General features: G+C 37.7%; 1 protein-coding gene across 6 annotated transcripts in view; it reads left to right on the top strand.

The window, feature by feature from the left end:
* dock3 (dedicator of cytokinesis 3) overlaps positions 1–13278 on the top strand; it is a 188068-nt gene that overhangs the window by 145873 nt on the left and 28917 nt on the right. For 4 of the 6 annotated variants that reach the window (XM_084116297.1, XM_084116295.1, XM_084116296.1 and 1 more), the window contains exons 15-26: positions 2700–2824; positions 3283–3445; positions 3772–3878; positions 4763–4934; positions 5012–5109; positions 5214–5297; positions 5800–5900; positions 6036–6117; positions 7046–7216; positions 9698–9890; positions 11652–11779; positions 11867–12013. In XM_084116297.1, the coding sequence (XP_083972423.1) occupies positions 2700–2824; positions 3283–3445; positions 3772–3878; positions 4763–4934; positions 5012–5109; positions 5214–5297; positions 5800–5900; positions 6036–6117; positions 7046–7216; positions 9698–9890; positions 11652–11779; positions 11867–12013 (1571 nt within the window). Of the gene's footprint in view, positions 1–2699; positions 2825–3282; positions 3446–3771; positions 3879–4762; positions 4935–5011; positions 5110–5213; positions 5298–5799; positions 5901–6035; positions 6118–7045; positions 7217–8686; positions 8780–9697; positions 9891–11651; positions 11780–11866; positions 12014–13278 lie in introns of all 6 variants that reach the window. The other 2 variants (XM_084116293.1, XM_084116292.1) reach the window with 1 other exon arrangement.

Genomic DNA, 13278 nt, shown 5'->3' with positions numbered 1-13278 from the left:
ATTCTACCCACGACTACATTAAAATTGTATCTAAAATAAAATATTCTACAAAAAACTAGCTACAAAAACAGGCCAATTTCACAAATATTTGCACTAAAAAAAATTGTCAAATGTAATTTCTAGACACTTATTGTGTAATAAAACAAAGAACAGTGAAATTAAAACTAAATGTAATTCTTGTACAGGTCAATACAAAAACAAAAACTGATCAAATTGATTTGCTGTATTAATACATGTTTCCGGTCTTATTATGCATGATTTAACAGTGCACGTTATTCCAAATGAAATTTAAATATGATTATAAATCGTAAAAGTGAACAATACAGTTATATCTTTTTTAACATGCTTTTTCTTTCATTTCCCAACCTGTATTACACACACACTATTTATTCATTATATCACATTATATTTATCACATCAAGTGTTGTAACAGTAGATCTTTGTTATATTCTGCATATAAAATTGACAAATTGAATTTGATCTAAAGTCCACGGCTGCTCCTCGTTGCTCAGAATGAACGAGTTTTGCGAGTAAAAGTCCAGAAAACTTTTTCATTATGCACATTACACTCAAAATAGAGCAATAATTGTATTGCTTAAGGTGCTTTATATCATTCTCCTTGACTATATCACCCCTTAGTAAAGATATATGGTGCATCAGAGCAAATTGAAGCTTTTCTTTAAGGTATATGCCGAAATATACATCTCCACACTCATAACTGTCTGCATGTTTGCTGCAGGGTGGGTGTCAGCGGGAGGGATTGTTTCTAGGAGCTCTCAGAAGAGGCACACATTCTCTTTTATTGCATCAGCTGTAATTGGAAGAAATCAAATTAAACCCACAACTTCTTTCACTAACAGCTAAAACTTTCTCCCCCCTGAGTAGACGGGTAAGAGCCAAGCACAATTCCAGAGAGAGTCTATGTTTATTTTGAGTATTATGATTCAGATGCGTGCCGCTCTGCAGAGAGAACGTGGGCTGCTGTGTCATGGATTGAATGAGGTTGATAATGAAAGAATCATCTGAAAGCCAAGGTCACATGTGGAACGACAGTGTAAAAGACAGGTTGAACTCAAGTTTGATTATATCTTCTTGCCAGTTTTGCTCCTACAGTTTAGCTGGACAAACGATTTGACCTTTATGTAGCAATAGCTTTTATTACAGTCTGTAAAAAGGGTTTAACAGCGAAGCTAAATTAAGTGTGCTGGGTCCATCCGAGATTACATTTTCTTTTAAGCTTGAACAAAAAACACATAGATATAGAAACTATTTACAGTTTTTTTATGTTATAGTGGACTGATGCATGTTGTTTCTTACCCAATATCTGCAAGCATGATCAACAATGGTTTGTAAAAAGTGCCTTTTACAATTCAAACACAAAACATTACTAAAGAAGAAAAAAAATCATTATGCATCTCTTACAATTTCTTGAAAATTTATCATCAGATTTTGTTAATGATGTCTGAACTTTTCTGAACCCCATGTGGCGACACATGAGTGTTGACTTTTTCTTCTGATAATTCACTAGAACAAAAATACAAGTAAAATTAAAGCTGCAAGCAGCATTTATCGGGGTTCAAGCAGTTAAGGCCTTTAAGCACAAAAGCATCAAAAGTTATCAAGTTTTATTTAGCAAGCATTTAACCACTGACATAATAGATGGAAAATACCATTTAGAGCCAATACAGGCAATTTACCATATAGGAAATATATGGTTTTAAAGCTTTTTAACAGTTATAGCGCCACCTATTGTCCAATCTCCATAAAATTTTGCATGCTTGTTAATGATGTTATGTCACAATACAGAGAATTGTCCTAGACTGGTCTGGTTCCGATCGGGCGAAAAACCAAAATTCGACATTTTTGCATTTCAAGCTTGAACCCCTAATAAGAATGAAAGCTTTTTGCCAGTTATAGCGCCACCTATGGTCCGATCTGCATGAAACTCTGCATGCTTCTTCACCATGTTATGACACATATGCTCATAACTTTTTGTGAAGTTCTGAGTTTTCCTGTAGGATTTATAGGCTTTTGAGTGTATTTTGCCACGCCCCTTTTCTAAATGACACTGTTACAGCCACCCAAATGCAAAAGTTCAACTTTTTTTTGATAATTATTGATCTAGAGAGTCCAGAGAATTGTCCTAGACTGGTCTAGTTCCGATCGGGCAAAAAAAACAGGAACTAGTTCGCAAAAGTAGGTTTTGGACAAAATTTGACATAGCGGAAAATTTTTCTGCTGAACACAAAAGAAGATATTTTGAAGAATATGGGTAACCAAACAGTTGTAGGACTATTGACTTCCATAGTATGGGGGGAAAAAATCCTATGGTGCCCCACAACTGTTTGGTTTCAAACATTCTTCAAAATATCTCCCTTTGTTTTCAGCAGAAGAAATAAATGTATACAGGTTCTGAACAACTTGAGGGTGAGTAAATGATGACAGAATTTTCGTTTTTGGGTGAACTATTCCTTTACCTTGTTGCTTATTAGCTTGCATATTACTATGCATCTCTAACAATTTCTTGAAAATATATCATCAGATTTTATGTCTAGGGTGTCTTTACTTTTTTGAACCCCAAGTGGCAACACATGTTTGTTGAGGTTTTCTCGCACTAATTCACCAAAACGAAAATATGGTTTCACCAAGCAGCAAAAAAAATCATATTACCTAACAAGGTTGGTTTTGTTGGTCTTTAGGTGACATACGCAACGACCTCTACCTCACGCTGGAGAGAGGAGACTTCGAGAGAGGAGGCAAGAGCGTTCAGAAGAACATTGAGGTCACCATGTATGTGCTCTATGCTGACGGCGAAATCCTCAAAGTAAGTCATGTGGACTTTAATAAAGGAATAGTTTGCCGATAATGAAAGATCTGTCATCATTTACTCACCCTCATGTAATCCCAATCCATAAAAGGAGACATTTTAAGGAATTGTGTTGGTTGCTCTTTTACACGAAATTGCACCATGATTATTGAAAAAAAAAAAAAATCTCATTCTGTATTCCACCGTTCCACAGTTGGAACGACATGAGGGAGTAATTAATGACGGAATTCAAATTTCTGGGCAAATGATCCCTTTTGAAGAAGTGATCTGTAGCTCATGTGGTGAATCATTTAGTCCAAACAAATTTGAAGTCAGTTTGAAAGGAGTAAATGAGTTTGTTATTTTCTGATGTATTTTACATAAGCCCATCATACATTTTTTGTGTCGCACTCTTTGATGCACACTATAAAGCCACATAAAAGCAAACTGTTTCCATTTCTTCTATCTTTTATTAGGAGTGCATTAGTCTGGGCTCAGGAGAACACAGCATCAGTGAGTACCGCTCTTTCGTCCTCTACCACAACAACAGTCCACGCTGGAGCGAGGTCATCAAACTGCCGATCCCCATTGACCGATTCCGGGGGTCCCATCTGCGCTTTGAGTTTAGACACTGTTCAAGTAAGGATTTATACTCTACCAGTATAATTTTGCACACATTTGACTTATTTTTCTCTTGACATCTAAAGGCGTATGCTCAAATGATTCAAATTAATCAACTAATACCAATTTAAATTGTGCCTAAGTATGAACTTCTTACCAAAACTAACGTTTTTTTAAAGTTATTTTTGAAAGGGATGAGATATATTGTTAGTCATTATTCAACATGTTGTTTAAATGCTGCATGCAACACTCAACATGTTGAAAATTCAAGTTTTTTTTATAATGAATTTTACACTTAAAACTTAAGAATGTTAGACAATATTGCCATTTTATTGTTTCCACAGCAAAGGACAAAGGAGAAAAGAAGCTTTTTGGCTTTGCGTTCACTCCTCTCATGAGAGAAGACGGCACCACACTGTCAGATGAGAGCCATGAGCTTTACGTCTACAAGGTGAGGACAGTCTCCACCTTTACTTTAAACACATTGTGTATTTGTCATAAATGCTAAAAAAAAAAAAAAAAAAAAAAATGAATGCAGTGTCAAGATCTATGGGATACTTTAAAATGACTGTTTAAAAATGTTGTTAAACATAATATTAAAAGAATATATTAATATGTAATATTAAGGCATTAATTAATTAAGCTGATTAAAAGTTAAGTCATATGTAATCAATAGCAATCAGACAAGTTAAAGTCACACAATCAATAACACATTTGTTGTGTGTTTTTGTCATTTTTATTACTTTTTGACTTTTTTAATGTCTATGTTGTTTTGTTTTTTTATGGGTTCAATACATAAAATGTAAGCTTTTGCTATTTTAGTACATCAAGTTAAACTAAACAAAAATGAGAAATGTTGCCTTTGCAACTAGCTGAAATAAAAGCGTACTTCTATTTTATATGATTTCAGTTAACATTTAGGTTGCACTTTATTTCTATAGTCCACTTTAGACATTCTACTAACTACAAGTAACTTTGCAACTGCATGTCAACTAACTCTCATTAGAGCATTAGTAGACTAGCAGGGTTAGGGTTAGTAGAATAAGTTGACGTACTTGCAAAGTTACTTATAGTCAGTAGAATGTCTGTTGAGGAGCATCAAAATAAGGTTTTAGCAGATATTAAGCAGACAGTCTACTAATACTATATTGAGAGCTAGTTGACATGTAGTTGCAAAGTTAGTGGACTTGAATTAAAGTATTATCAACGTTTATTTTCTTTTAAGTAAAGAAAATAGTTTTTTACACTTTTAGTTACAATAACCCTGGTACAGAAAGGGCATGGCGTGTTAATATGATGTCTAACTTTTAAAACTCTTTTCTGTATCTGAATCAGTGTGATGAAAACACCACCTTCAGTAACCACGCGCTGTACCTGGGGTTGCCCTGTTGTAAAGACGACTTCAACGGCTGCCCGAACATCCCGTCCAGCCTCATCTTCCAGCGCAGCACTAAAGAGACCCTCTGGATATCCACTCAACTCTCTTCCACCAAACTAACACAGAATGGTAACTTACTAACACTAATTCTTCAGTTGTCGCGTCTATTTCTCAGAGGAATAACACTTTATTAATGTGTTTTGAAGTTGATCTACTAGCTTTGTTGAAGTGGAAAGCACATCCAGACCGTGTGATGGACATTTTGGGGCGATTGCGCCACGTCTGCGGGGAAGAAATAGTCAAAGTGAGAGCTCCGTCTCAATAATTAATAATAATAATAAAAAAGGGACAGATTTGAATGTCTTGCATAATGCATTTACACCCACATTTTCTGTTTCTCTTCTCCAGTTTCTTCAAGACATCCTCGACACACTGTTCTCCATTCTGGATGACAACACAGACAAATACGGACCCCTTGTGTTTCAGTCGCTGGTTAGAACGCTTAAATAAATGACATTTTTAGGACTGCGCCACAGCTTGCCTAACGTTAATAATTCACAGCTGTAATAACGTGTCCGATTTCCATTCCATCAAAAACGCTCAGACCCCCGTTTACTGTACAAACGTGTATTTGTGTAAAATGCATACGATTCATCTCTTTCAGGAGTGCCCATGCTATGTGTGTGTGTGTCTGTTATGAAAAATGGAAGATTTCAGCTGGCACGGATCCAGGCATTATTAGGCCTTCACAGCTGTTTGATAGTGGCGTCTCCAGAGACCCTTTAGCTTCTTGTACTCCTGTAAAAAGAGTCAAGATGTTCTAGCCTCTCTTGGCCTGAATACATCTGTCATGTTTCTTCGTGGAGAATAGAGAACCTATGCAAGCTGCATTCTTTTTGCATTGATATTCATTTTGCAATATGCTATCGTGGTCTTTAGCTTCTCTAGTTTGGGATTTCTGTGCGAATTTAAACCATGACACATTTCTGTCCAGGTGTTCATCATCAATCTGCTCCGGGACAGTAAGTTTTATCACTTCCGGCCTGTGATGGACACCTACATCCAGAAGCATTTTGCAGGAGCACTGGCTTACAAGTGAGCTCATCAATTTCAGCTGGATATTTATGTTTAGATATAGTTTAAGCAAACTTATCTTAGTAATGGATAAGTATAAATGGGATTTCACATTTTCTGAATATAGTATAATTAGGTGTTTAATTTCAAATGCAGAGAGTTGATTCGATGTCTGAAGTGGTATATGGATCGGTCAGCAGAAGTTGTACGACAAGATCACATCCAGGAAGCCATGAGGGTAAGACCTCTAAGTGTGCTGTATAACCAAATAAACAGAAGGCAAGAGAACAAAATCCATGTAAAATCAAATGGTGGCTTCTGTCAAATAAGCAGTGATTCAGGAACTGAATAAATCAATTATAAGTAATTGTAGGGCATTCCTCAAAGGACCTTTACAAATAACTAGCTCAAGCAAATTGTATTGAGATTTCTTATTCACTCCCTGTATGGTTTTGTTGAGATCTAATGTCTTCGCTGGTTTGATTGGTGATTCATTTTGGTACTGACAGTACCTCATATTTAAATGTCAAGCACTGTAAAAGTACAGAGAAATTATACTTAATTAAAGTGTGGCTGCTGCGTCAAATATTTCAAAAGTGTCTAGCCGGAAACATACTTGAGAGAAAGAAGTTTCCACTTTTATTGTGCATTCAAGTATTTAGAAGTAAAAACCTTTTTTCTTAGCTTTTTAAAACTGGCTGATGAAAGACAATGAAAGAATTCTAAAGTAATTTTGATGCACAAAGTGTGAAAAGCAGCCCATTTAATCACAGTTTCAATGTTGTGTTTGAAAAAAAAGAAGAAAAAAAGACAATTTTATCTTCAACAATGGTTATTATATTTAAAAGAGCCAAAAACTGCTCTGTACAAATTATATTGTAAGGAGTAAACAGTTTTTTTTATGGAAATGTGAAGTACAAGTTAGTTTCATCAGCTTTAGTACAAATTCCCCAAATACCAATTACTTACCAAGTACTTCCCACCCATGACGTAAAAAATGTTCAGTCATTTTTATTTTTTTTTCATTTTCTTTATTTGTCTTCAAGGTAAAAGCAAACTAATTGTCCCTATTTATTGTAATTGGAATGTTTTAAAGACATTTTATATCATAAACATGGAGCTCAGACACTTTAGCTTGTACACATTAACTGTAAATCTTCCTTCAGGCTCTAGAGTATCTGTTTAAATTCATCGTCCAGTCACGGATCCTCTACTCCCGGGCCACCTGTGGGATGGAGGAGGACCAATTTAGGGCCAGCATCCAGGAGCTTTTCCAATCCATCCGTTTCGTCCTCAGTCTGGACAGCCGCAGCTCTGAGACGCTAATTTTCACCCAGGTCAGATATAAACAAAAGAACCATTTTACATTTCATGAAATCTGGTGGATAAGTTTCAAAAAATAAAAAGCTTGAAATTAAAGGAAGTGGGATGTAACAGGTGAATGTTTATGTTATTATGCTCTTTTTCATATTAAATTACTTTATTCATTTATATCTCACTTCTGTTTAATTAAAGAATTAAGTATTGAAAGCAAACAAGAACAAAGTGGTCTAATGTGTTTGAAAAGGAAAGGTTTAGTTGTAATGAGTTGCTGATCTCCAAAGCCATGGTTGTTGACCCAAGATCAAAGCTGCTTTCTTGAGGTTCATGTTTGTTTAGTCTTCTATCAGAATGATGCATCCGTCTATCTCTGCCCTAAACAAGTTGTACGTCTAAGCTGTTTTGACAGCCCCATCTCATGGATATCCTGTGAAATCAGTTCTCATGTAGAGCGAGTTGCGATCAGACAAAACAAGGTTTTCCTTGAAGGCTGCAGGAGTAGATATCTGCTCGCTACAGATTGCTTGATCGCTGAAGTAGATGTGAAATGTTCTGAAGAATCAGATTTGAAGAATACAAGACAAGAGGACTTAAGATGAAGATCAGGAGACGCCAACACTGATGCCACCAAACAAGTTTTTGAGAAACTGTGCTATCTTTAGCCACTATTTTTAAATTTTCTGAAGATGGTGTGAAAGGTACTTGCCGCTATGATGCTTGGATGTTTTGGGTGGTTGCCAGACATTGCTACTCTATGTGTTTGCTGAAGTATTCTAAGGGTTTTTTGCCCATTGATAGTTATGAGGGTGTTTTAGATTGATTCTGAAAGCATTTCTAGGTGGATGCTCAGTTGGGTGCGCACTGGCCCAAGTCAAACCCTCCTCCAAGTTACTGTGATATTCTGATCCCTAGATACTGTATGTTTGATTGTTCTCCAGGTAATAGTTACCTTCAGTAAGGCTCGTGACTTGAGGTATCATCATTAGAGTTCCTTAGGACAAACAGTGTGGGACAGTTTATGTGCCAAAGTTTAATACACAGGGTTGGGGTTTGAAGACTGATGGACTTTGTAATAAGTCTCATTAGTTTAGTTATTGGTAGTGTTTGTACAGCAAAAAGTGAGATATCTTTCTGCAGATTATGTACAAGGTCAATTTTTATTAGGTAATGAAACCTAATAAACCTTCCACATGACTTCTTCTGTCACCACCATAATTTATCGTCCATGCCTCCATCAATGCATCATTTAATTCTGGATTCAGCAGGAACCGAATAATAAAATATGTGGCTGTACTTTGATTATCAGTGTCTGGACACAATACAGTCCATCCTACCAACAATGCTTGCACAAATGCTTTGATGAAGATTTAGTCTTTTTTGTTGACAATGTTTTTCCTGAATTGTCCCATATTGTACCTGTGTGGACTTTTCCCATCCCTGCCCTGTATCCTGACCCAATCCTGCCCAACTTCACTGTACCCTCCTAGGGTCCCCAACCAACTACAGGACAAGCCACTGCCAACCAGGGCAACTGCTTGCAGCCGTTGAGCTGTAATGCCCCACGGCCCTCTCCGCTGTCTGTAAGTAGATGCAGCTTGTTGAATTGCCCCACAGTAATGGAACGGACCCAACCCAACCCAACCTAATACCTAAAACATCTACTGTCACATGCAACCATTCAGTACCTTTTCAGAACACCAGACCCCAACATGATCCAACAACCCAAACACACTGACAGCAACACCAACAAATGCCTCCCAATGCTTCCAATGCATTTTCCGCTGGGTTCTTTGGTGTGTTTCTTGGTTTTGATTGCTGTGCTTGACACCAAGTCTTCCTGTGCACAAAGTTGAGACCTTCCAAACACCCTCATTATTCACCTTTCCTCTTCAGTGGCATTGAACCAGGGACCAGCGATCACCTTGCCTGCAATGGATCGTACCATGGGGGTGTTGAGCAAAGTGGGGAAGGGAAGTCCTCAAAAGCAAGAGATGTAGATGTTTATGAAGTGGTAGCTTTGAATAAAGGAATAGCTAAGGTCTCAATTATGAACCACAATGCCAATCTAGTTAATATATTTTTGGCTGTGATTATATAGCAGTCTTCAACCCACTGTCCTGCAAAGTTTTGTTCCAACCTAGTTCAGCCCTGCCTGCAATTTTCAAGTGACCTTGAAGACCTTGAATGGTTGGTTCATGTGTGTTTGATTAGAGTTGGAGCTAAACTCTCCTGGACATTGGGTCTCTAGGAGGTTTGGAGGCTTCTGATGGTTTGGCTTCTTCCTCTCGAAAATTAAAAAAAAAAATCTACCAATCTACCAAGTAAGCATGAGGTCTTGACAAAGCCTCACTGTTACTTAATCTCTTGCTGTGTAGGTGATGTCCATCCCATCTTTGGCCAACTGTCCCTTCACATCTTGAGCTTTCTAATAGGGAACACATACCATGACCAAAATGCAAAAAATGCTTTCTTTCTCTTGTCCCTTCCCATTTTTTCAGGCTGCCCTGCTCAACTCTTTCCCTGCCATTTTTGATGAGCTCCTTCAGATGTTCACAGTACAGGAAGTGGCAGAGTTTGTGAGGGGAACTCTGGGTAGCATGCCTAGTACAGTCCACATCGGTCAGTCCATGGATGTGGTCAAGCTTCAATCCATTGCTCGAACTGTGGATAGTAGGCTTTTCTCCTTCCCAGGTATTTCTTAAAGAAATGTGCTACATTTTACCTTTACGGGTACAACTGGATCAGTACACTTAATAGGACATCTTTGTACCTTGTTTACCCCTAAAAAGGTTCATAGTAGTCCTACTCTAAGGGACTAATGGCTCGTTTCCACTGAGCAGTACAGTACGGTACGGTACAGTACGGTACGGTTCGGGTCTGTTAACCATGATCTGGCTAGCGTTTCCACTGCCAACAGTACCCTTACTTGATAGGCGTGGTGTTTCGATCGACGTAATTTTCGCGCGAAGAAGAACATAGTAAACTACAATGGATGACATACAGCAGATCTTGTTCTTGCTCCTCGACATGTTTGTCACAAGAAGACAAGCGCCGACATTAGGCTTTTCTCAATATTAAGTACGCAAAGTTTGTACTTGCCATGTGCGACTCACTCCTACATGCACATGGTACAGCGCGTTCTTAAAAGCGTCACTCAGCTCGCTCTGCTACTCCGGTTATCTCTGTTACTCTGTATGTACAAATTTAAGCAACAATAAAACGAAATATGTTATAAAACACTACTCTGCCTCTTTTCGTTTTCATTTAAATAAATTAAACATTATAGGGACACAAATGTGGTTCATGCGCAACGCATATTGATTATTCACTGCACGTTATACGTTATTCTATTTATAACAAAACGATTTAAAACACAACCCTAACGTTACCTCTTTTCGTTTAAATAATAAAAAAAATTACACATTACAGGCAATATATGCATTTGTACAAATGTTGCAATAAACATCAGTGATAATCTTGTAATAAGAAAATGACAAGAAACCATATTTCTTTTTGTAAAATTTCAGTTTTATCAATAATAGCCAATATAAAAGTTTAAGTAAAAGGTACAAGAAGCTATACAATAAGAAATAAAGCAAACAATTCAGTCAAATGTCCAAATGCTGCGCTAGTCTAACATTACAACAGTAAAGTTAAATACAAATAGCCTATAATATGAAACTAAACTTAGCCCTCAGTCAAAACGATTGACAGGGAACGAATTATATATTCACGAGACCAAAGATCGCCCGTTAGGTCTGCACAAGACGAATTATATCTCATGTTTAACCACTACCGTCGGAGTCATCGGCGAACGTCAGAAGAACTAACTTAGCCGAGGAAAGGCTCATCCAGCCGGGAAACATGAGCGCCGAGCGCCCGCTGATCGCATGGATCTCACAACCGGGGAAAAACAAATCATCTTTATAAATAAACCACAGATTAGAGCTTTAAACAACTACATTCTCGCCTGAAAAACTCTTAAAATTACATTTCGTGACACAGTAACAGTATATTATATTAAACTGTATATAAAAAAATGGCGCTTCTTATGTTGTCATTCCCCTCGTAGCACGCGCAAGTGACGATTCTCTGTCAACCAATCAACGTCCTGCAGTGAGTCTAGCTCCACCTTTTAGTACCGTACCACTGTGCTAGGTACCCCAACGGAAGGGTACCCAAAAAGTGGTACGGTACGGTTCGGCTTTTTGGTACCATTCTCAACTTTTGGCAGTGGAAACGCAAATAAAAGGGTACCGACCCGTACCGTACCGTACCGTACCGCTCGGTGGAAACGCGCCATAATATGTTCCTTTTAGGGGTTGATAAGATGCAAAGTTGTCCCTTTAAGGGTACTGCCCCAAGCAGTTCATAATTTTTTGTATGTAATGTTAATGTCTGAAATCTTAATCAGGTGTATTGCTTTAATAACCTCCCTGTCTCTTTATATAGAATCAAGGAGAATTCTCCTTCCTGTTGTTCTCCATCACATTCATCTGCATCTCCGGCAACAGAAGGAGCTTCTGATCTGCTCAGGAATCCTGAGCAGCATTTTCTCCATTATTAAGAGCAGCTCATTGGTACTCACGCTTCAGTCAATGAACACGTTGAACATCCCGTTGGTGACTTTGGTCAAGGAGACAATGTTTCTCTTTTCCTGTTTGCAGGAGAGCTCTGTGCAAGAGGAGGTAGAGATGATGGTGGAGAGTTTGTTGGATGTGTTGTTGCAGACGCTTTTGGCCATCATGAGTAAATCTCAGTCTCAGGAGGCGGTAAGAGGGCAGCGCTGTCCACAGTGCACGGCTGAGATCACTGTTAGTAACTAACAAATCTGATATTATACTTCTTTCCTCCCCTCCATCCTTTCATCTCTATTCTCCTCCACCTGCTTGGCAGCATACTTACTGAGATCTTTACTTCATCTTCTGTTTCTTTCCCAGTATCTTTATGGAACTCTCCTTTTTTTGCCTATATTGTGCAACAGTCAAGTTCTGAAAGCAAAATCTCATACATTTTCTTCATAGAGAGATTCATTTCAACAATAACATCAAACCTTTGAAAACAGTCGTACATTCATCTCTGACATTAGTCATACCAAATTAATGTTTTAAAATGACAGATCTTATATTATATTAGGGATGTCAACGTTAAAATCCTTAACGCTTTAAAATGATTTAACACAAATAACGCAAATTAATGAAGCAATCAAAATTGCATCATTAATGTAATTTATGTCACGCAGTTAGATAATCTTGGAAGTCGGGAGTTTATCAAACCAGGCTTATTTCATCAGAGATGTCAGAGAGAACAGTGACTCATGGTCAGTTTTCAGTGAATTATTCATTCCAGTGTGTGTTTAGTTTTAAAATGGGAGCTCTGTCATATTCTGAGATTATTTCAGAAAGAGCGTGAGCCCTCAAAACATCCAACCGCTGTATGACAAGATTATACGCAAACGGTGTCTCGCAAGTAAAGTTTTGATGAATGTGAATTGTAATCAAGGTAAAGACGATTGCAGTGATGTACAGGAGTCGTACAGTAAGCACGCTTGGGTCCGTTATTGTTGATACGCAAACAAACCAAGTATGTGTGCTCTCGACGCACTGATCACACATTGTATTAATGCACTGACACATTTCAGTTTCAACACACTTTCAGGGAAAGGTTTTATCTGTCATGTGTATGTTGCTGTGTTTAGTAATTCTGAATGGATCCGTGTACTGTAGTAGGCGTATAATGCAGTCAGGCTAAGGCGGTTGTTTTAGTGTTTTGTTGTTGTTTTTTTGTTTCGTTTTTGGCATCTCCATATGGTCCTGTTCAGTCGCAATCTTCAATCGCAACAGGCTCTAAATAGCTGCTCTAAACGAGCTCTTTGCTGTTAGACTGTACACATACTGTACACTGAATTCTGAAAAGTTTTGTTCTGTAATGTTTTTTTCTTTTCTTTTTTTTCGTGTGTGCATACATTTATGAATTATATGGACTCCTTATTTCATTTGGTTATTTGGTGTCATTCTGGAGTCTCCAAGTGTCCTTTTTTTGTTTAGAAACCTAAATTTACCTTGAAAAAAAATTTGCA

This window comes from Abramis brama (assembly GCF_963993115.1).
Source record: "Abramis brama genome assembly, chromosome: 6".
NCBI lineage: Eukaryota > Metazoa > Chordata > Actinopteri > Cypriniformes > Leuciscidae > Abramis > Abramis brama.
Note: the sequence above shows the minus strand (reverse complement) of the source record. Positions and strands in the feature narration are given on the sequence as shown.